We start from the raw sequence: 22795 nt of genomic DNA, 5'->3' as shown, positions 1-22795 counted from the left end.
CTAAATATGTGTCAAAATCAAGGGTCGTATGAAACAATAGACGGTTTTTGTGTTCCTATTTTTTAATACGGAGCGGTTTTTACAAGCATTTCCGTTAACATTTAAGAGTGAAAATATGGCTTTATACTAGCTAAACTTATTTGTTTGTAACAGTAAATTAAACAAAGCGATTCTCCATCCATGTTTTGGGGTAAATTCTGGCGTTTTTTATTTCTCAAATCGCCCTCCAGATAGCGTCCCGACCCAGAATGCATTTTGACAAGGTCTTTGAAAAAGCGGCGCGGCTAATTCAAGATGGCGGAGATGGACCAGCTGTTAGACGAGAGTGAGTAACAACACAAATTCAAGGAGTTTCGCGTCGTAAACAAGCAGCAGTCCCGCACTGGGAAAATAAATAATTAGCCGTAAATCGACGTCGCTGCCCGTGTAACTGATATTATGAGTTTTGCGTGGACTTCACAAAGCCGTTTTAGTTCAAAGAGACACCGGGTCTGTCCAAGTCGGCTAACGCTTGTTAGCACGAGCGGCTAGCCGTAGCTAATGTTGGAGTTGAACAAGTTACTTTAGCCCAACAGGGTAAACAAATAACGTTAGCTTAGCCGTGAGCTAACGTCTGCTAACCTTACATCGTACGCAACAACCGCAAAAGCACTACTGCAACGTCGCTAGCTACTAGCTAGCTACGCGTTTTTTCTGGGCATAGTTTTTTTCAGTTTCCGTGACACTTTCCTCACATTTAACGTTCGTTTGCGCCGGTTAACGTTGCATGGTTACGCGCTGCGGATCGTTTTGACAAGCCGGTGAGGGGGGAACTAGCCAAGTTGTTTGGCTGGTAACGCCAGGAATAGTCGACGTGAGCGCAGCTAGTGTAATTAATTACTATGTTCAGGTTGTAACGCAGTGTAACGTTAGCCCCTTTAGCTCGTTTCTTTGATGTGATCCGTCCAGCTGATGTTACGACCGGGCTTGACAGCTCAAACTGGGGGTGAAGGCCTAACGGACTGCGCTAGCTACGTCCAACTCCAGTTCACCCACCTGGCTGCTGTCAGGGTTTAAAGGACAGCCTCAGAGATTGTTTAATGGATGAAATCAACGTAGCATTTTAACTCAAATATAGGGAACACAGCCTATCAGCCTTCCTTATCATAGTGGCATGCTTCTCAACATTTTAAATTTACTTTAATATGTTTATCTTGTGCCATTAGTACTATGTTTTGATGAAGCACAATTTGTTCTCCTCCTCAGGCTCTTCAGCAGAGGCACTCGTCAGTCTGAAAGGTTTGTGGTTTTTGTTTTTAATCTGTTCTGAGATTTGTATGCCTGGACATCTTTTGTCTCTGAAGATGACCTGATCTTTTCTGTGGGTGTGTCGGATCACGTATGCTGTGGTTTTACTTTTTAGAGTCTGAATCTTTCATTGGATTAAAGTTCTTTATTACCCTTGATAATGACAAGCTTACACTGACAACCCACACTGCCCAGACCTGTGTGACAGTCGAGGATACACAGTGTTTACATGTAGCTTTATCTCTACATCAGCAAATATAGATTTTTTTTAATATTAAATCTTGCTAGGAAGTTATCGGTTCCACTCCGAAGCAGAAAATTCATAAACATTTCTGTAATTTGAGAACTGAAGTCTCAAATATGGTGTCCTTACATTATTATTACATATCAATACATTGGTCTTCTTACAGAGGGCAGTTTGTCCAACACTCTGAATGAAAAAAACAGCTTCCCGAGAGCTCACAACACCAGGGGACGGCATTCCTCTGTCACAATGGACACGGTAAGAGATGTGATGATGGTCAGTTTTAAAGCTTGTGAAAGGGAAGCACTATAAGGGCACCTGTTGAACCCATTTTTGACTGCTAAGCTTTAAAACATTAACTAAGAGGTTAGTTAAAATAGCCATACAGTGGACTGAACAGATACATATTCAGTATCAGTATTTAAAATCTAGAAAATCAGCTTCACAAGGTAATAGTGATCTACTGCATTGAATTATATTGTATATATACTAGAAATTGAGTCTGTGGATGAAGAAAGCAGGTGATCTTAATTGCCTCATTTAGGCAATTAAGGACAAAAACATCTCAGAAACTGTCACTTTTTATGGCAATTTCTGAGATTTCTGTTCTGTATTTTCCATTTATAATCTGCAAATGACAGACTGTAATGCCTATGTAACAGACACTTTAAAGTCTGAATTTATTTGTTTTCATTCAACCTCTATTTAGCAAGAAAGCATCTTGAGATATTCTCTCTTTGACCAGAGCAGTATGGCCAAAATGGCAGTGTTCAACACTTTACAAGGATTTGACATAAAATATTTACATGTAGCACATTAGAACAAAACCAAAGACCTTGGCAGGCATAAGGGAGCGTATTTAGAAACTTGTACATTGTTTGTAGATGGGAATAATTGAATCACATTATCCATTACTCTGTAATTAAAAAACTCTTGCTTGATATGGATGAGTTATTGATGTTATTTTATGCTCACTGCCCATTGCTACTCTTATCAGCACAGTCAAGTGCTTTCTTTAAAATTGTTGTTTCCGGCTCAATAGTTGAATTTATTACTTCATTAAGTTGTTTCACGTTGGTTTGGGAGGACAGTGCGTTCCACACGTTCATGGTCTGTGCCTGGTGTTGTGCAAATTTGTGATTTTGTATTAATTAGGTAGCTGAAATTGGGTAGTTGGCTGTGGTTTAAGACCCTTTCTGATAATATTTGTTGTACACCTCAGTATATAGTGTACAAAATACTTCATTGAGGTGGATATTTTAATCTCATCTGAACATTTCTTGTGACAGTATGGCATCCTGCACTGCCTCTGTGATGAACTTGTAGCAACTATTCATTAAAAACATTGCTTTGACATGTTTGTTCGAATACATACTGAGCGTGTTTGGTTCTTATCGCCTAAATCTGGTGTATATCTGCAGAATTGTATTGATTATAGCACATTTCTACATGGATTTTGGCTTTGGATTCCAATAAATAGACATTTTCATTGTGGTTAATTTGGTATATCATAGCAGGAAAGGCGCAGGTGTATCTATAAAATTAAAAATGACTCCCAGGATCCTTGTTTTGTACATGTGGGTTCCATCTCACAGCTTTCAGGGACAATTGATGGAGCTGAGCCATCATTAATAAATTTGATTCACTGGTGCTTTTGCTGCTCTGATATACCAGAACGCCTACTGTTGATACTCATGCGTGGTATGCAAAAGTGCTTATTAAACAGTTAGTGCCGCTACTTAGGAACTCTATTTGTTCTTCCAGCCCACACGGAGCTCAAAGAGGAGCCGTTTGTTTCGGGATGAAGATGAGCCGCCACAGCAGCGTCTCCCTTCCAGATCCCCTCGGAGGAGCCAGAGGGTCACTACCACGCCACAGGTAAAGACTGAGGACACACAGTTCAAACAGGAGCGTTTAACCATCATTCGACTTGTTTTCTGCACAAAATGAACCGATGGTGTTCAGCTGCTTCAGTCAACAGGTTGTTTACATAGAGAACAATGAGGAACATGAACATTTATGACAGTAAAAAGCTGCGACTGGAAATTATTTTGGACAGGAATGCTGGTAGAAAACGGTTAAACGTGTGTTAATGTATTTATTTTACCGATCAATGCAGCTGATTATTGATAACAGACAGCTGCACAATAACACTATCAAACTTGATATATTCAACCATGATATTGTATTGAAGTGCACGTAGGTCTGATATTGTCTCATAATGAAGGAAATCACTTTAATTTCTGGCCAAATGAAAGTGAAACTAAAGTTACTGATTGAATATTCTCTGTAATAAATACTAATAAACTGACCAGTTTTCTTATTCGTGTTCAATCAGCTGCAGTAGCAGCAGTTTAAACAGACCAAACATAAAAACACATTTATGGGATTTCTGCATCACCAACTGAATACATGTGGGGTTCCCATGACTTTGAGTTTTAGTTGGATACCCTGTACTATACTATACTATATATGTACAATACCCCACAGATTTCGCCTGTGTTTTGTCAGGACGTTTTTTTCTGTTGCACAGCGCACTCACTTCTGCTTTTGAACGCACATGCCAAGCACGGAAGCCCGATTAATCGCCAGAACAATCGATAGAATACTCGATTACTAAAATAATCGATAGCTGCAGCCCTAGTAACGTGTGACAGACATTATAACATCACTTTTTTGAACTTTAATGGTCCCTGATATCACCTGTTTGAGCTATTTTCAAGGATGAACTTGCCACTAAGTCTGTCTGTGCTGTGATTTTGCCACAGTTCTCTCAAGGGAAAATTCAGCTTTCCTCAGATATGTTACAGCGTTGTAAAGTCTGACTTATATTTAAAAAATCCTGTTTGTCTGTCCACTTTACTACGCCTTTATTATGATGCTGACATGTTGGTTTATCGATTAGAAGTAGTAGAAGTGACTAGTAGATTGAACAAGAACAGTTGTTTTGTTTGCATTAGCAGAGACAATACGAGCTGTAAAGGCAGAATATACCAGAAAATAATAAGGCTGTTAAATTGTCAGGTAAAGCACACCGGTATGGAGTGAATAAAAACTCTGTAATGCTGTCTCTCCTATGCTGTACTGGAGCCAGTGAGGTAAACGAAGCAGGACATTTCAAAGTTGTGCTTTCTAGCTGATTACCTGCTCAACCACACATGCTGAGCCACTTAAATCATTCTGCTTGATTGTGGGAACAAGAAGTTACTGCCTGTACCTATTAGTGAATGATTAGGCAACAGAAACTCCTCCACAGCTGCCCTGCATAGTAAAAAATGGGTGGGAATTTGTTTAGAGTGACCGTATTTAAGGTGTTTGTTTAAGTACTAGAGTACTGTACTGTGTCTGTATGTAGACTGATTGTTTCTTTAATGGTTTTCTTTACAGAAGTTTTCCACTGTCGTGACACCAGATAAGAAGGCATCCCAGAAAATAGGGCTCAGATTAAGAAACCTCCTCAAACTTCCCAAAGCTCACAAATGGTGCATCTACGAATGGTTCTACTCCAATATTGACAGGTAAAGCCTCACCTTCAGTTTCAGAAGACAAGAATTTTAAATAGGTGCACATAAAGAAAGACTTAAAGCCGGCTGCACATAAATGGTCTGAGTTCAACTTCTTACTAAGCAGGATTTAGTCAGTAACAAAACTTGTTTGTACTAGGTTTGTATGTACTCTTAAATTAGGATATGTGTATTATTATTGTAGGGATTTAAGATTATTTTAACCATATTTGATGTACTTGTATTTCCAGAAACTTAATACATGTTCTGTTTTCCCAGTTATTCAGAATTTAAAATTTTGGTTAATCTGTACCTCTTGTAAAATATTTTCCTTTTTTACTTCTTTCAGACCTCTTTTTGAGGGCGACAATGAATTCTGCCTCTGTCTCAAAGAGTCTTTTCCCAACCTGAAAACAAGAAAACTGACAAGAGTCGAGTGGGGAACAATCAGGAGACTGATGGGGAAACCGCGACGGTACGCTGTCATCTTTACTTCCTCCATAGACATCATTTTCTTCCTACTTTTTTTTCTGGATACGATTTTCGTAAGTGTTTCTTTGGAACCTTAATGCACAGGAATAAAGGTGTTACAGCACAATTTTGTGTTGTCCTGTCCAGGTGTTCGTCAGCATTCTTTGCTGAGGAGCGAACGGCGCTGAGACAGAAGCGGCAGAAAATGCGGCTGCTGCAGCAAAGAAAACTCTCAGATGTGTCGAACTGCAAAGACCTTCCTGAAGAAATCCCCCTGCCCCTCATCATAGGAACCAAAGTCACCGGTAAGACGACTGAAATGAACACGCAGCGTTTTCAGCTTGTCAGGTGGTTATTACTCTGCAGCGGAGTTATGTGAAGATCAGCGTTGGTTTGTCCGTTTGTCTGTTAGAAACATTACTCAAAAACGGACTAAATTTAAAGACATTGAACCTTGTGCAATATAATGTGAGTTAGCAGCTTCAGTACAACAGAGTTTGGTTTAGTGGAACTTTATTGTTGATGCACTGAAACAAATTTTATGCATTTTTACTCTTCCAAGGCAGAGTTATGTGATGATTAGCATTGGTTTGTTTGTTAGCAACATTACTCAAAAACGGACTAAAGGATTTGGATGAAATTTTCAGGGAACATCAGAAATGACACAAGGACCAAGTGATTAGATTTTGGCAGTGATGCAGCTTATAGTCATCAAATAAGTAAATGTTACAAACAGCACTTTGTGTAAAAGTATGAAAATATAAACCCTTAGAAGGATTATTGCATGTATGGGTTCATAATGTTGCACATGTTGGTTTGTAAACATAAGTGAAAGCACTGTACAACAGTGACTGTAGCTAGACTAGCAGATCAGGAGTCCGTATGATTGACCTAAAATGCTTTTAACAACTCAAAGTCAGATTGTTTTTTCCAAATAGAGTTATAGTGGCTTTATAAAACTGGATCCATGTCCAAAGAAATTCATTTTATTCAGCGATATGAAGAAAATGTCTGTTTTTTTTCGACAGCTCGACTCCGGGGCGTCCATGATGGTCTGTTCACAGGGCAGATTGATGCAGTTGACACTAGCGCTGCCACCTATCGCGTCACCTTTGACCGGAGTGGCCTGGGAACACACACTGTGCCTGATTATGAAGTCCTGGTAAGCCAGTTATCCTGCACTGTCACTATCCCTGTAGGAACCTCTCTCTCTCCCTCTCTCTCTCTCTCTCTCTCTCTCTCCCTCTCTCTCTCTCTCCCTCTCTCTCTCTCTCTCCCTCTCCCTCTCTCTCTCTCTCTCTCTCTCTCTCTCTCTCTCTCTCTCTCTCTCTCTCTCTCTCTCTCTCTCTCTCTCTCTCTCTCTCTCTCTCTCTCTCTCTCTCTCTCTCTCTCTCTCTCTCTCTCTCTCTCTCTCTCTCTCTCTCTCTCTCTCTCTCTCTCTCTCTCTCTCTCTGTCTCTCTCTCTGAGCCCTGAACAATAAGAAAATGTCAGAAGCTATACCATCAAAATTCAGGTTACATTCTTGAGCATCTCATTGTAATTATGTTTTCCAGAGCAACGAACCCAATGAAACCATGCCTATTTCAGCCTTCGCCCAGAAGCACCGGTCGACACGCTTCATGCAGAACCTCATGACTCCGCCTAGAGGGCCCTACCCGTCCACTACCACTCCTGTCCACATGGTACTGTAAACTTGCGGCTACTGACAGATGTGTATTTGCTGCCCTACCGTGCAAACAGCTGTTAATGATTTCTGCTGTTGCCTTAGATCTGCTTTGTCTTAGATTAGGTTTATCTACGCAAACAGCTGCTTTGTCAGGCAGAAATGGTTTATCCAACACACTATACAGTATACAGATAAAGTAGACTATAAATGTGAGCATGCAAAACTATATTTAGACAGTGTAGATACTGGTGGAAGAGAGTGTTTCTATAGCATAAATCTTTCAAACCTTGAAGTAATCTGACATGTTTAGAGGTCAGATTCTACACTTTCTGTCCCAGCACATACACTACAAGTCAAACGTTTGGACACATCTTCTCATTTAATGGGTTTTCTTTATTTTCATGACATCACAAAAAAGCCTGAAATAAGTCAAAACATGTTTCATATTTTCAAATAGCCACCCTTTGCTTTGATTACTGCTTTGCACACTCTTGGCATTCTCTTGATTATTTCACACTTTTTCATTTACTACATAATTCCATATGTGTTCATTCATAGTTTTGATGCCTTTAGTGAGATTCTACAATCTAAACAGTCATGAAAATAAAGAAAAACCATTAAATGAGAAGGTGTGTCCAGACTTTTGACTGGTAGTGTACATGAGCTAAAATGCCCCTCAGAAGCTCAGTTCAACAGCTGACCTGACTTTTGCTTCTTCTCTGCTCTTTCCCACATTTTCATCTATTCGGTCTATCTTTTCTGCTCTTTATAAATGTAGTCAGAAAAGCCAAAAAAGAAAACAGTGCATTGGTTTGACCTTCAGCTCTGAAATAAATAAAAATAAATAAAATTAATTTAATCAAAAAACAGAACACAAAACTACAGAGTGAATCGTGAGAAAAACCAACAAATCTTCTCCTCTAAGTTCCTCATGAAGATAAATGACTCAACTGTCCTTTTTTCCCCAATTCCAGGACAATGACCCTCTTATCAACCAGTCACCATGGAGGAACAAACTGCCCGGTACTGAGGGAGATACACTGGGAGGATTTCCTGTTAAGTTCCTGGTCCAAGTGGTAAGTGTCCCTGTTAAAAAGGCGCTAAAAGGTGACATCCTAAAACTTAACATTTTGTTCTGACAGATTCATAGTCTTGTTGTTTTCCTTGTTCCTAGACAAGGCTGTCCAAAATCCTCATGATCAAGAAAGAGCACATTAAACACTTGAAAGAGATGAACACAGAGGCTGAGAAACTGGTGCAGTTTTCATTTATAAAACTAATCAAATCAAATGCTTATGAAATGCACACATCAGGCCTAACTTACTTCTGTTTGTGTTTTTGTGTTCAGAAGTCGTACTCTATGCCTATTGACCTGGACTTCCAGAAACGATACGCCACCACCGTGCTTGAACTGGAGCAGCTGAATAAAGATCTGAACAAGGTGCTTCATGAAGTTCAGCAGTTCTGCTGTGAAGTAAGTCAACACATACACTTAAATTGTGTCCATATTTATCCCTGATTGTAAATACAACCAAGTATATGAGTGTGCTTTATACTTGTGATATTTTATGTCCTGTTGTAATGTTTTCTGTGAGTGTTGACCAGACGACAAAAAACCTTTGGGTCAGTGAGCCTTATTGTGTGAACTCTCTGAAGTTGAAGTGGTTTCTGGTTGTTTTATTTTTTTATTTTTTTTGCTCCTGTTCTATTTTTACTCACCGTAAGTGTCATTTTTCACCACAATATAAAGTCCTGCACCTCTATGGAAGCAGCATAACCACAGCTAGAAGTAGAGAGAACTCAGAAATGTCTTAAGTTCAGTACAACAAAGTTATAATTTAATCAATCATTAAAGTAAAAAACAAAAGTTTAATTTTTGCACTGAAATTGAAAAAATCTGCATTCATCATGTCCAACATTTTTCCCACAGGTTTTATCAATACTTTAATAAACTGGGATTTTACATACTATAGATACTTTACTGCTTACGTTTTATTTCTTTCCATACTTGCCTCCTATCTGCTCCAACACATTCTACTGTTAAGCCCAGTTCAATCAAAAGTCCCTAAATTTTTGTCAAGTGACCTGTTGTCACAGCAGAGTCACTAGGAACCTAAAACAAACTTAAAATTATTTGTATTTTGCTCAGCGTTGTAGGAGCAAATGGTTTATTTGGAGCAAAAATTCAAGTGAAACATGTAGAGCTAGAAAAGCACTGAGAGAGTGCAGTACTCTGCCATGGCTGTTCATTCCTCCGTATAGTGTTGCCAGAAATGCAGCATTTATTTATTTACTAGTTATTGATGATCAGAAATCACGGCAACATAGAATGTGGACCTTTTAATATAGATGTACCCACAAACAAAATGAGCTTGTGCTGAGTACTAGTGTGTGTTATTTATGTGTACGTTATGTACGGATACTGAATCATGTGATCTACACTACCGTTCAAAAGTTTGGGGTCACCCAGACAAATTCATGTTTTCCATGAAAACTCCCACTTTTATTCATGTGCTAACATAACTGCACAAGGGTTTTCTAATCATCAATGAGCCTTTCAACACCATTAGCTAACACAATGTAGCATTAGAACACAGGAGTGATGGTTGCTGGAAATGTTCCTCTGTACCTCTATGTAGATATTCCATTAAAAATCAGCTGTTTCCAGCTACAATAGTCATTTACCACATTAACAATGTCTAGGCTGGATTTATCATTCATTTAATGTTATTTTCATTTAAAAAAAAAAAAAAAAACAGCCTTTCTTTCAAAAATAACTTTTAGTCAAACTTTTGAATGGCAGTGTATGTCAGAATATTTCTTTTCACCTGTTTATACAGTTCATACAACTATTTAAAAAAAACTGCTTATAAAGCAGGAAAAGTGTGATCCCGCAACGATACAGAAATCTTTAACAAATCTGTGGATCCAGACTATAAGCCGCATCTCTGCCAAAATTTAACACTTGGTCCTTGTGTCATTTCTGACCTTCACTGAAAATTTCATCCATTTTTGAGTAATATTGCTAACAGGCAGACAGGCAGACAGGCAGACAGACAGACAGACGGACAGACAGACAGACAGACAGACAGACAGACAGACAGACAGACAGACAGACAGACAGGCAGGCAGACAGACAGACAGACAGAAAGACAGACAGCGATCATCACGTAAGCTGTGCCACGTTCCTTGGCGGACTAATAAAGGGATTTTGATCAATTATGACTCACCTTTGGTTAACTTTCTGAACTGAACTGCACCTCACAGACAATAAAGTTGAAATTCTGACTTTTTGTTTTGCTGTTTACAGTTTGTGGCTGATAATTGGTCTAATTTCTCTCTAAATGAAAACCTGCTTTTCAAACCCCCGCTGGTGGGTTTTGGGCTTCAGAGTGTTAATCAGTGATGTGCGTCTGTCCAGCTTGCTCCAGATCAGGGCATGGTTCCAGCCGACCATCCCACGGAGCTGCGGCGACGCTGTGAAGAAGAAGCCCAGCAGATGGTGCAGCTCAGTAACTCTCTGAAGGACGGACAGCAGAGTGTGACAAACCCCGGCCTCACACACCTCATCTCCCGCCTCACTGCCCTGCTCCTACAGATCAAGGTAGTCCATGTAGCAACGCTTCGCTGCTGTTTTCTCACACATTTCTGTCAGCATGGTGCATGTTGTGCTCTCTGGGGAGTTTATTCAAAACATTTCGTAGGTGAATTTAAATAAAAAATGACATCTTTTCACTTTCACCTCCAGAGCACCAAATTAGAGATGCTGGCAGGAATACTATGTAAATAAGTGTCTGACTTTCCTCCGCAGCTGTTTATGTACACATCAAAATGTAATGCATTCATGATTTGATTACTTGTTATTTATCTGTTTTTCTGGCTTTTTCAGTGTCTGGCAGATGGAGGAGATTTGAATTCATTTGAGTTTAAATCTCTAACAGACTCCCTCAATGACATCAAGGCATCGATCGATCCCTCCAACAACAGGTAAATAACAATGTAGTTTCCATCAGCTCCTCTGTTGTCAAGCTCCAACAGAACCAAGAGAGAGACACTGACTTTTAAAATAGTTTAGTTTTTTAAAAGCAGGTGAGCTCTTTGTTGTTTCAGTTTTATTATCTGTTAGGGCTGGGACTTAAACGCATTAATTTCAGTAATGCATTACAAACAAAAATAACACATTTAATCACACCTTTCTCAGTTCCCTAATTTCTGGCACACCGGTAACACTGATGCACACTCTAGCCCAGTAGGTGGCGGTAATGAACCTAAAGTCTGTTTGCCAACACACAAGAAAGTTTGGTAAACAGAGACGGAAGACGAGGCTGCATTGAGCTTGTTGGACGCAAAGTTTTCTTTTAAAAATCTTCCCGATGGTAACTTGGATAAAAGCGTAGTTGTGTGCAAATTTTGCATCAAAGAGTTTTTTCTATCACCTCAATGCAAAACATGTTGTTAGCACCAGAGCTAACATTAGAGTATGACAGTCCTGGTACCGCCTGATGGTGTAGCCATCCCACAATAGACCACTTTTCAAGACATTGAAAGTGCTTGAGTTTACAGAAAGTCTTAAAATGTTGAGTATATTTACTATAACTGCATGTTGAGTTTGCAGTAATCTGTCAATGTTGCAGACAGATGAAAAATGTAGATAAATAGAAATGAAACGTAAACATTTTTGTTGTTTAAGTTCACGTATATGTCTATTTACCCATTCAGTCTAGCTCATTCCAGAATTGGAGGACATTTGGGCTTCAAAATTTTTGGAAAAAGAACCTTTTCTTTTACAATTTTCTGCTCCATATTCATCAATAATAGGTAATAAACGATCAAAGCCTTGATTGGCTCAGCTTCCACATCAATGGTAGCATTTTTATTCCATGTTTTCTGTGTTGTTTGCTAACCCTACTCTAATCACAGTAACAGGGTTGCTAATCCATGCTAATGTGATCTTTTTCTCAGCAGTAGAAGCTAGATATTTAGCTGCTGTTACTGCTGACCAAGAGGACAAACTGACTGATGGAAAACAGTCAAAAGAATTAGTCTGATCCTGATAATATGAGGTAGAGTGAGACATTCAATCAAGGCTGACAATGTTATGGAAATATGAAAATAGAAGAGAGGACATAGCTTTGCTCTACACATTCTTTAGGAAAACTGTTTGATGATGTTAATTCTATTTCATGTGAGTCACAGTTTTCTTATTCTACCAGCTAAAAATGTTATGCTAACAGGGTTGTTGTGGGACATATACATAATATTTATTATTTATAATATTATGTTGATTAAAAAATTTGCCAACAATTACAAGAGACATTGATGAAAATATAATACCAAAAGAAAGGAGATTCAAGTTTCATTTGTTTCATTTTAACAGTTTTATTTGAGATTCAGGTCATCAGGGGGTGGGACAAGAGAAAAATGGTATTATAGGGGGAACTCCAGACTTATTGGGTATTTTAAAAATATTTTGAAACATTCTTTTCTTCTAGTTTTTTTAGATTTGGTCTCAGGGCAAGTGCATTTCACAACAACTGCATGTTTTATTATTTTGTACATGAATTATTTGAAATTTGATGTAAAATGTCCTCCAATTCTGGAATGGCCCGTATGCTTATTGTGTCAAATATTGCTATTTGACAAAAAATCAATAACAAACCTCTAATTAATTAGATTACTTTTCGTGGTTTTTATCAGTTTGATTATCTGTATCTTTTTATGATTTACTGTGAGTGTATTATTTTCTCTCCTGTGTTTGCAGTTGCTTCCAGAATAACGTTGAGATCCACGTGGCGCACATCCAGAGTGGCCTTAGTCAGCTGGGCAACCTGCATGCATTCGCTGCCAACAACACCAATGCAGTCTGAGAAGCTGCATCGTCCTGACCACACACACACACACACACACACACACACACACACACACACACACACACACAGGTGCATGCACACACGCAGAGGTGTGGTACGTTCATGTTGTCTTTTGAAATGGTGCTTTCACCTGAACTGATAAGACTACAAACAAACAAACAAAAAAGGCTCATGTTGATGTTGTGGATCACCGCCATGCTGTCCGAATTTAGACGCCCCCCATTGAAACAGCTCACACTTCTGCACAGATCGAGTTTTCACGGAGGACGTCAGACGTTTTATCCACCCAGTTTTATCGTACGGAAATGTTTGCGCACCCGACTGAACACAAGCCTGAAAGAGTCTTCAGCTATTCGCCACAATCCACGTCTGCAAAATTCTGAAATCATTATTTATTGGTTTCACGTGCCAAACATCGATTCTAACCGTTTTTATAGTCCATATTTATTTATTTTTGGGTAGGTGTGTATGGTTCTGAAACAATATTTTGCTATCTCTCTGGACGTTTCCCCCCTGTACGTGTTGTTGCTCCACTGATGGTAAGCATAGGGGAAGCTAAAGAATGTTTTATAAAATTGTTTATTGTAGATAATTGTACAATATCTCTGATTATTAGGACTATTGTCGACATTTCTGCCGCGTATTCAGAAATGTATTTTGTAATTTTGTGTGCACTGAGAAGAGATTTTGGTATTTTTATAAAGGAGAACTCTGGGGTTTTGATGCCTTTTACTCCCTAAGATCTTAGCATTTCCACAGTTTCCACATTTGGCATGGCTGTTGCTGCAACCTCCCCTCACCCCCTCCGATACACACTAAGCCTGATGTAACCCTGAAAACTCAACAGTTGTTTCCTAGAGAATCTCCTTTTTCAGTTTTGTAAAGTTGTATATGAGAGTGCCTCAGGGCAATTGTATATAAAGGTTTCTGTCTTTTTATATTAAACATAATATTGCAACGCAGTTTTTCAGCATCTTTATTTATTTATTTTATAGTCAGTTAACCCTCCTGTTGTCCTCATTTACGGGCACCAAAAAAATATTGTTTCCTGGTCTGAAAAAAATCCCAAAATTCAGCAAAAAAACTTCTGAAAATTTGCAAAACCTTCAGGAAGAAAATTCAGATTTCTCAAAAGTTTTTTTTTTAAAAAATCCTCCAAATTTGGCAAGAAAATTCTTCTAAATATTTTCAAAAAATTAGTAAAAATCTTCCAAAAAAAGTCCTAAAAATACCTCAAGTGATTTTTATATATATATATATATATATATATATATATATATATATATATATATATATATATATATATATATATATATATATATATATATATATATATATATATATATCAGTAAAACTTTTAATTTTCTTAAACATTCACCAAAAACTCAACCGAAATCCAGCAAAATTTGCTGGATTTTCCCACATTTTCAAACTTTAAAACGGGTCAATTTGGACCTGCAGGACGACAGGAGGGTTATAGTTTTCAATAAATACACATTGTCTTATTATACATTCTTTATTTCAGATGTTTCACATAAAGCCACCAAACCCAGCCATGGCCTCGTTTTCCCAGTCGGACTCCGAGTCGGTGAAGTCCTGAGTGTTGGAGGTGTGGATGGGAGAGAAGGGGTTGAAGTTCTCCCCTGCAGCCCTCGCCTGTGGATACTGCATGTGGCATCCGGTGTCCTTCGGCGACGACCTGCTGAAGTTATTCTGCGCCGGGATGGGAGGAATCACGACCTTCATCTCGGGTCCGATGGTTTTGTTTGGTGGGAAGTTGTCGTACTCCACCAGGACCTTCGGACCCTGGCTCCCGGTCACATTGGCTTCCACCTTCGGGTTCTGCTCGTTCTCTTTGGGGTAAAGACGGATGTCGCAGCTCGGCACGGCGACGCTCTGCTTGTGTCGCTGCATCTGCTCCGGCTCGGTTCCGTCCTTCTGGTAGATGCAGGAGGAGGAGGAGGAGTGGTTGTAGCTGCTGGGTTTGATGGGATGACCCGTCCTGTGAGGGTCCTCTGTGTTTGGGTGCAGTGAAGGCCTGAAACTGTCCTCCAGTCCAAAACCTCCTGTCCTGTGTGCCTCAGCACTGTGGCTGCTGCTGTCAAAAACTGAAAGACAAAACAAGCAGTTAGTTCTGAAACGGGGTGTGCACAGTGGATTGGTGGTTAGCACTGTTGCCTAGCACTGTTGCCTTGCAGCTAGAAGGTCCTCAGTTTGCGTCCCAGCCTGGGCCTCGGATCTTTCTGCATGGAGTTTACATGTTCTCCCTGTGCATGTGTGTGTCTTCTGTGGGTACTCCGGCTTCCTCCCACAGTCCAAAAACATCCATCCATTATCTATCTATCTAAGGATAAGACAGTCAAATTGCTTAGTCATGTTGTCATCATAACAGTGTTCTCTGGAGGGATGTTCTGATGGAAACTATGGATAAATTCTGATGACAATTGTAGATTGACATTGGAAAGATTTCACAGATTGGATATCAGATGGTTGGACAAAAATAAAATAAAATTCTGACATGTCACAGAGACCCATTATAATACATTTAGATCAACATGACATAAGCAGCTGATAATGTAGGAAACAGCAGAGAACTGGACAGAATCATTTGGATGTAGCAAAGAATTTGCAACTTGTTCAAAGAAATGAGAAACTGCTTTTTGGATGCGCACAAGTGATACAATGATGTGAAAATATAACGAGTAGTTTTGAGAATTTCGATTCTGATCTGAGAAATGAAACAAAGCGACTGAGAAAAGCTGTAATCCTCATTAGGGTCGCGGGAGGCTGACATTTTCTTGCGTTAAACAGACTTTAAACAGTCAAAACATTTTGCCGGTGTGTTTGTGGGAATGATCCAATATAAAACAAAGCAAAGACTTCAAATATTCTAACAGCAAATTATTTGCTGTCCCAAAATATGTTGTCTCTTATTGTGTGAACCTGCAGGTGTTTTACTTTTAGATATTCCATTGATGACAGTCAGCATTTATAGCATAAAATGATGGATTTAATTCAACTGAAAACCTATGAAAGGCTGAATAAAGGTTATTGTACATTTTTGTGTTTGGTTTTTTTGATATATTTTTAATTACTAGCAGTTCATCCTCAAGTGTATTCTTTTAACGAGACCTGCTTTGTTATATTGATTGCTAGTTTTGTTGGGTCTATTATCCAGCTCAGTCCTGTGATATTTTTTGTATTTGTTATGTAATATTTTTGATCCATTAGAGCTGTTTTATCTGATTTGACATTAAGAATGTATCTGGACAGTTATATATAGTTTTCCTTTATAAGTTTAAGATTTTAACATTTCTTTTATTTGAACTCATCCAGGTTGACTTAAGGTGATGGTCCAATTACACTCACATTCACACCTACAGACAATTTAGAGTCACAATTTAACCTCAGCATGTTTTAGGACTTGGGGAGGAAGCCGGAGAACATGGAGAAAACCCAGGCATGAAACTCCATGCAGAAAGATCCCAGGAAGGCCAGAACGCAAACCTGGGATCTTCTAGCTGCAGGGCAAAGGTGCTAACCTCCCAGCCACTGTGCAGCCCAGTCCAAAACCATGCTCAGATGAATCGGTGATTCTAAATTGTCCGTAGGTGTGAATGTGAGTGTGATTGTTTGTATGACCTGTCCAAGGTGTCTCCTGAGTTCACCCTAAGTCATCTGGCATAGACTCCAGCTCCCCTGCAACCCTAATGAGGATTAAGTAGTGTATAAATAATGGATGGATGGATATAGAATGTAAGAAACACTCATTTCCTGCTTTGGAGAAAGAGATTGTAGTTTTCTGTGTAACTTATTCCATGCAATTGTAAAATCAAGTGAACTAGAGGGATAGAAATCAGTTTTCTGCGTTTAAAATTACAACTTTTTAGTGAAAGTGACACAGTGTAAGACCAGTAATAACCTTTCTCAGGACCCATCCTGCTCTGGATTTGTCCAAAAGGTCCAGCTGTTGGTGTGTTGCTCGCCTTCATGGACACTGATGAGCCAACCTGGCGACGAGACTTTGCCCTTCTGTTCTGAAACCACACCTAAAATAAAAAACAAAACAAGGACAGGTGAACAAATTCGGCCTCTTTCACTTCCATACCTCAGATTTATTTGGCGTCTATCAGTCAGAAGGTACCTGGATTCTGGACTCTGGTAGTCCAGTCAGAGCCTCCAGTCTCTCTCGCAGGTAGATGTCGGGATATTTGGTGTCTGAATAAACTTTCTCCAAAACCTCGATCTGCTGCTGCGTAAAGTTGGTCCTCTTTCTCCTGTGGGTCAGTATTGCCACGCATTTGTCCGCCCTCGGAACAGAGTTTGCTGAGTTGAAGAAGTCTGTCACACCTGAGGCTCCATAATCTGTAAATAAAAGGACAGAGAAGTTAGTTTGAGTCGCGGAAACGTTGCTCTGGACAGGTGCGTAAATTACGCACGGAAACACCAACCATGCCGGTGTTTGCTGCCATCACACAAACCTGAATTCACCAAAGTGTTCATCTGCAGATGCCCGTCATGGTACATCTGGTAGTGATTCAGATCCCCAGCGCGCATATTCCCATGAGCTGCAGACATGATCCCTGTATTGTCTCCGCGGACTGGCTGGATTTTGAGGCTCGCTGGAGTTAAATCCTCCGGCGATCAAAGGTGCAGCGGCGTGGATGTGTGAATGGTCCGACCATCAGCTCCGACTGGCACTGCAGCGGCCGTGCAGCCACTTCAGACGTCTGCAGGCCGCCGGAGGTGTGAAGCCGTCGCACCTGGAGCGGCCGCAGGTCTGTTTAAAGGGGTTTTAATGGAATCTGCATGCGCAATACACATCGGCAGAGAAAACATTTACCCACTTTGGCATGGATGAAGCAATAATGGACCCGTAGCCTTCAAAGAGAGACGGTCGGAAACTGCCTGAGCGGAAATTTCCCCCACAGGTCAGAGGTTCAAAGGGCTTTAGTGAACTTCTGTAGGACGACAGGAATATCTGCTAATTTTGCGCATTTTTCACCATAATTTGATTCTAAAATGAGAAGAAATCAATACAGGCTTTATCAAATGTGCACAGCAGGTTTCCATGAGATCATAATTACTCTGCAGCAACCTCAAGCATTCAGTCATGAGGAAAAATAGTCCTGCAGCACACTTTATTCAGATTTATTATGACCTCCAGATCAACAGTCTGGGATCACATAAATCCTGCAAGATGTCTGGATCAACCTCCCTGTCAAGTAACTTGAAAATGTGTCTCAAGAAGATTTGATGGCAGAATAGTCCTGCTAAATATGTGCTTGATTAAGATTTGCTCTGTTTACTGCACACTGTGTGGACTTGGCTCTTAAAAAACACACAGAAAGTGCATGTATGAGCTAGAAATTAGTCAGAATCATTTTGGTCAGTGGTTAAAATGTCTGAAATTAGTGAATGGCTTCTATCACAATGTCGTTTGTGCCATCAAAATGCTGGTTTTCCCAACTACCAGCCCAGTAAGCACTACTGTTAGAATGTGAACAACTGATTTTAAAATGAATCAACCATCAACATAGTTAACAGTCATTAACTGCCAAAAAACAAAAAAAAAGTCTTCTGTGGTAGAATAGTCATGCTAAATATGTGTTTGATTAAGATTTGGTCTGTTCACTGCACTCTGTGTGGACTTAGCTGTTTGAAATTACACAGAAACTGTATGTATGAGTCAGAATAATTGTGGTCAGTGGTTAAAACATCTGAAATTAATGAACGGCTTCCATTACAATCTCATTTTTGTCATCAAAATGCTGGTTTTCCCAACTACCAGCCCAGTAAGCACTACTGTTAGAATGTGAACAACTGATTTTAAAATGAATCAACCATCAACATAGTTAACAGTCATTAACTGCCAAAAAACAAAAAAAGTCTTGTGCGACAGAATGGTCATGCTTAATATGTGTTTGATTAAGATTCACTTCACTCTGTGTGGACTTGGCTGTTAAAAAACTACTCAGAAAGCACATGTATGAGTCAGAAATGAGTCAGAATATTCTGGTCAGTGGTTAAAATGCTTCCATCACAATCTCATTTGTGTCATCAGAATACTAGCTTTCCTCATCACTAGGTTAGTTACCACTACTGGAAGAAATTCATCAAATACCAAAATATTTAATAGTCATCAATTGCAAAAAATAAAAAGAAAAAAAAATCTTCTGCGGTTTGTTCTCCACACTCTGATTTGCATCATTTACACTTCCTGTCCTCTCTAAGTGACAACAAAGTCCATCTCAATACACAACCCTCAGTTCAGAAGTGCTCAGAAGTGGGCGCTTGTTGCTGAATGGCTCACCTCCGTCGTATTCAGGGATCAAGTCTGAGAGGTCAGCTGGCCTACATCTAACCCAGACACACTCATTTGTCTCCATGGTTTGCAGGAATGAGCTTGTATGTATTGTATTTTGCACATCAAACAGTCTTTGGTTGTGATTTGACTTCATCGCTGCGATATGTACGACAAATCTAATGATTTCCAGACTCTCTGTGACACTCACAGGATTTATGGGTTACAGCTCTCACTGGGTGTTGACTGCATGTGTGGAAATATCACCAACATTTAGTGACTTCATGCTCCGGAAAATGACTTCATCATATAAACCGACCATAGAGAACCCATGAGTTTAGTAATGTTCTTGTTGACTTGAGGAATTTTCTCGCCAGCCCTTGTGTCACTTCACCTGAGCACTTACTGATGTCTGCACTTTGACACTTGCAGTATTGTTCAGGAGAGACGTGCTCGTTGGTTCAGACGTTCACAGTTCATAGGTGGCTTTGTCTGAGGGCTTCTAATTGGGTATTGCCTGTGTGCACAGACCAGACTGCTCTGCTCAAGTGAAGGTGTTGAAGTTCCTGAAGTTTCTGAGAGCTGGACCAGGAAGTGGACACGAGACACAAGAATGGTCACAACCACTGAAAATATAAATAAACGTAGAATAACAAGCACAGTAATATTGCAATTTTGCCACTGTTCACACTTCTGCTGTCTGGCAAACGCTACATGAGTGTGAAAGCAATGACCACCAGACTAAAAAACTGTTTCTATCCACAGACCATCAGGCTACTAAACCACTGACTCACCAGCAATATCTAGAAATAGCAACATTTTGCACATATCCCTTGCCTGTTTACATATTACAGTAATGCACAAGACACCAACATTTGTACATATAATTTATATTTAACTATTTTTTATCTTGTTTTATTCTCATTTCATACTATTTTTAAAAAATTTTCTTTGTTATTTCAGTCGTGTGAAGGGATCTCGCAAAATAAGAATCTCATTACTCAGGGTAACTGTGTTTCTGCTGTGTATATGACAACAAAGTTCTTAAATCTTGAATCTTTAGCTTTTTTATTTAGTCATATAGAAATTAGACATTTTAGTTAGATTAAAAGAAAAGCTAACTGGATTAATACATACACTACTGTTCAAAAGCTTGGAGTCACGCAGACAGTTTCATGTTTTCCATGAAAACTCACACTTTTATCCATGTACTAACATAACTGCACAAGGGTTTTCTAATCATCAATTAATCTTTCAACACCATTAGCTAACACAATGTAGCATTAGAACACAGGAGTGATGGTTGCTGGAAATGTTCCTCTGTACCTCTATGGAGATATTCCATTAAAAATCAGCTGTTTCCAGCTAGAACAGTCATTTACCACATTAACAATGTCTAGATCAGATTGGTCCAAGACTGTAGTCTGGGACAGAGGTGTCAAACATGCGGCCTGCGGGCCAAAACCGGCCCTCCAGAGGGTCCAATCCGGCCCTCAAAGTATAAAAATTACAGAGAAGACATTAACTACAAATTGTAAGTTTGTAAAACTATAAATATAAAATAAATTCTAGACCATGACAAGTTGTTTTGATCATAAAGTAAAATACTAGATTGCTCATAGTTTTTTTGTCATTTGTGTCTCATTTTTGTAATATTTTGTCCTGTTTTCGTCGTTTTTTGTTGTTTGTCTCGTTTTTGTCGTTTTGTTTCTTATTTTTGTCATATTGTGTCTTCTATTTGTTGTTTTGTCTGAGTTATCGTTTGTCTTTTGTTTTTGTCGTTTTATGTTTTGCTTTTTTCGTTGTTTTGTGTATCGTTTTTGTCATTTTGTGTTTTTATCTCGCTTGCGTTGTCTATTTTTTGTTGTTTTGTTTCTCGCTTTTGTCATTTTTTGTCCTGTTTGTGTCATTTGTTAAATTTTTTGTGTCGTTTTTGTCATTTGTCAATTTTGTTGTCGCTCTGTAGCTTTTTTGTCTCTTTTTTGTTTTGTTTTGTGTCATTTGCTTCATTTTTTGTCGTTTTGTGTCTCATTTTTGTAATATTTTGTCTTGTTTTGGTTGTTTTTTTGTCTTTTTTTGTCAGACTTTTGTCGTTTTGATTATAAAGTAAAATATGACATCATTCAGTTTCAGATACCTGTGACTAAATGTTTTGTTCCTTTGTAGAAACACTGTGATCTGGAAGTTGTAATGTGTAAATGATAAACTGATATTATCTCAAAATATTGTTGACATTGAATTTATTTTTTAAAGAAATTTCTGGTTTTTCATAATATTTTGTAAAAAGATATTTCATTAAATGTGAACATTTTCAGAATGAACTTTTTTGCTCTAAAACAAAGGAAACATTTGAAGTTGTGGTTATTTGTCGGTTATTATGCTGTGATTTTACTGGTCACTGGAGATCAAATTGGGCTGAATGTGGCCCCTGAACTAAGATGAGTCTGACACCCCTGGTCTAGACTGTATTTCTGATTAATTTAATGTTATCTTAATTGAAAAAAAAAATGCTTTTCTTTCAAAAATAAGGACACATCTAAGTGACCCCAAACTTCTGAACGGCTAACAGATTACACTTCAAACAGTACAAACACTTCAGGATGACTGTTGGCCATTTCCAGTGCCTCTGTAGCCCGCTAAAACAAAAGCACATTCACACCTTTAAAGTCTCTGGCCTCCAGGTTGACCGAGCCACTATACATTTATCCTGCAGACAGACTGGTAAATTATCCTCACCAGTCTGCAGAGATACGCTAAAATCTCAGCTGTCTTATCAGTCTTTGTGTATTTGAGGGATACTTTAAGGAGCTGGAGTGTGTTTATACTCTCCTAATGGAACTGTGTGCTCAGTGCAAATGTGCATTAATAGGATCACTATTAGTAGTTGAGTGTGCCGGTTGTTGTTGTCTTTTAAGCACAGCATTATGAATGTTACGGCAATAAAGTGCATTTATATTCGAGCAGGAAGGAGGAATACATCAATGATTAATATTAGCTTATTGCAGATAAACTGGTGTCAGTGTAACAGCAAATGTTAGGTTAGAAACACCTCAGATACTTTATGTTAGTGTCTTTTTCAGAGTTTGTCCACCAGAAAACCCTAACAAGTTTAATTTTGCACTGTAAAATGTCTTGGTTGCCTTGGTTTCATAACAAAGTTATAGATCTTAAGTCTTGGAATTGTTTATTTTTTATATACATTCAGGCTGTAATTTATATTTATTCAAAGAATTACACAGAAATGCACCCATTCCAAGAGCTTAGATTGCAGGCCTGTAACAAAATCAGTGCTCTCCCATGTGTGTCTCTACTGATTTATTTATTGCTTTGCTGATTGTTGGTTTGTTGTAATAAACTCTTAACATTTATTGGCTTCTTTGATGTATGTGTGGAGCAATTTTTAAATCATGAAGAGGCACATATTCAGTGAATGCTTAGATAAAAATGAA

At 38.9% G+C, this 22795-nt stretch overlaps 2 protein-coding genes across 2 annotated transcripts; one reads left to right on the top strand and one right to left on the bottom strand.

The window, feature by feature from the left end:
• The first annotated feature begins 238 nt into the window (after positions 1 to 238).
• On the top strand, positions 239 to 14004 carry lin9 (lin-9 DREAM MuvB core complex component). The gene is made up of 15 exons (XM_023293854.3): positions 239 to 325; positions 1246 to 1278; positions 1698 to 1789; positions 3296 to 3409; positions 4919 to 5049; positions 5384 to 5509; positions 5653 to 5810; positions 6534 to 6667; positions 7060 to 7188; positions 8147 to 8248; positions 8347 to 8427; positions 8521 to 8646; positions 10594 to 10776; positions 11062 to 11159; positions 12934 to 14004. The coding sequence occupies exons 1-15, from the start codon at positions 295 to 297 to the stop codon at positions 13037 to 13039; spliced, it is 1644 nt and encodes a 547-aa protein (XP_023149622.1). The 5' UTR covers positions 239 to 294; the 3' UTR covers positions 13040 to 14004.
• A 452-nt stretch (positions 14005 to 14456) lies between these two features.
• Positions 14457 to 18555, bottom strand: mixl1 (Mix paired-like homeobox). The gene is made up of 4 exons (XM_023293858.3): positions 17524 to 18555; positions 17187 to 17407; positions 16965 to 17091; positions 14457 to 15150 (listed from the first exon to the last, which is right to left on the bottom strand). The coding sequence occupies exons 1-4, from the start codon at positions 17618 to 17620 to the stop codon at positions 14573 to 14575; spliced, it is 1023 nt and encodes a 340-aa protein (XP_023149626.1). The 5' UTR covers positions 17621 to 18555; the 3' UTR covers positions 14457 to 14572.
• Positions 18556 to 22795: the final 4240 nt, after the last annotated feature.

Source organism: Amphiprion ocellaris, chromosome 12 (assembly GCF_022539595.1).
Source record: "Amphiprion ocellaris isolate individual 3 ecotype Okinawa chromosome 12, ASM2253959v1, whole genome shotgun sequence".
In the NCBI taxonomy this organism is placed as follows: Eukaryota; Metazoa; Chordata; class Actinopteri; family Pomacentridae; genus Amphiprion; species Amphiprion ocellaris.
The sequence above is the reverse complement of the archived record's forward strand: the minus strand, read 5'-3'. Positions and strand labels throughout refer to the sequence as shown.

What these genes read in the sequence shown, in the direction of transcription:
- lin9 (XM_023293854.3), top strand. Translation starts at nt 295, where the DNA reads ATGGCGGAGATGGACCAGCTGTTAGACGAGA. An exon ending in CTGATGGGGAAACCGCGACG is followed by an intron (nt 5,510 to 5,652) that starts GTACGCTGTCAT and finishes TGTCCTGTCCAG; the next exon opens with GTGTTCGTCAGCATTCTTTG. An exon ending in ACACAGAGGCTGAGAAACTG is followed by an intron (nt 8,428 to 8,520) that starts GTGCAGTTTTCA and finishes TTTTGTGTTCAG; the next exon opens with AAGTCGTACTCTATGCCTAT.
- mixl1 (XM_023293858.3), bottom strand. Translation starts at nt 17,620, where the DNA reads ATGTCTGCAGCTCATGGGAATATGCGCGCTGGGGATCTGAATCACTAC. An exon ending in TACCAGAGTCCAGAATCCAG is followed by an intron (nt 17,092 to 17,186) that starts GTACCTTCTGAC and finishes TTTTTATTTTAG; the next exon opens with GTGTGGTTTCAGAACAGAAG. An exon ending in CAGGATGGGTCCTGAGAAAG is followed by an intron (nt 15,151 to 16,964) that starts GTTATTACTGGT and finishes TTTGTCTTTCAG; the next exon opens with TTTTTGACAGCAGCAGCCAC.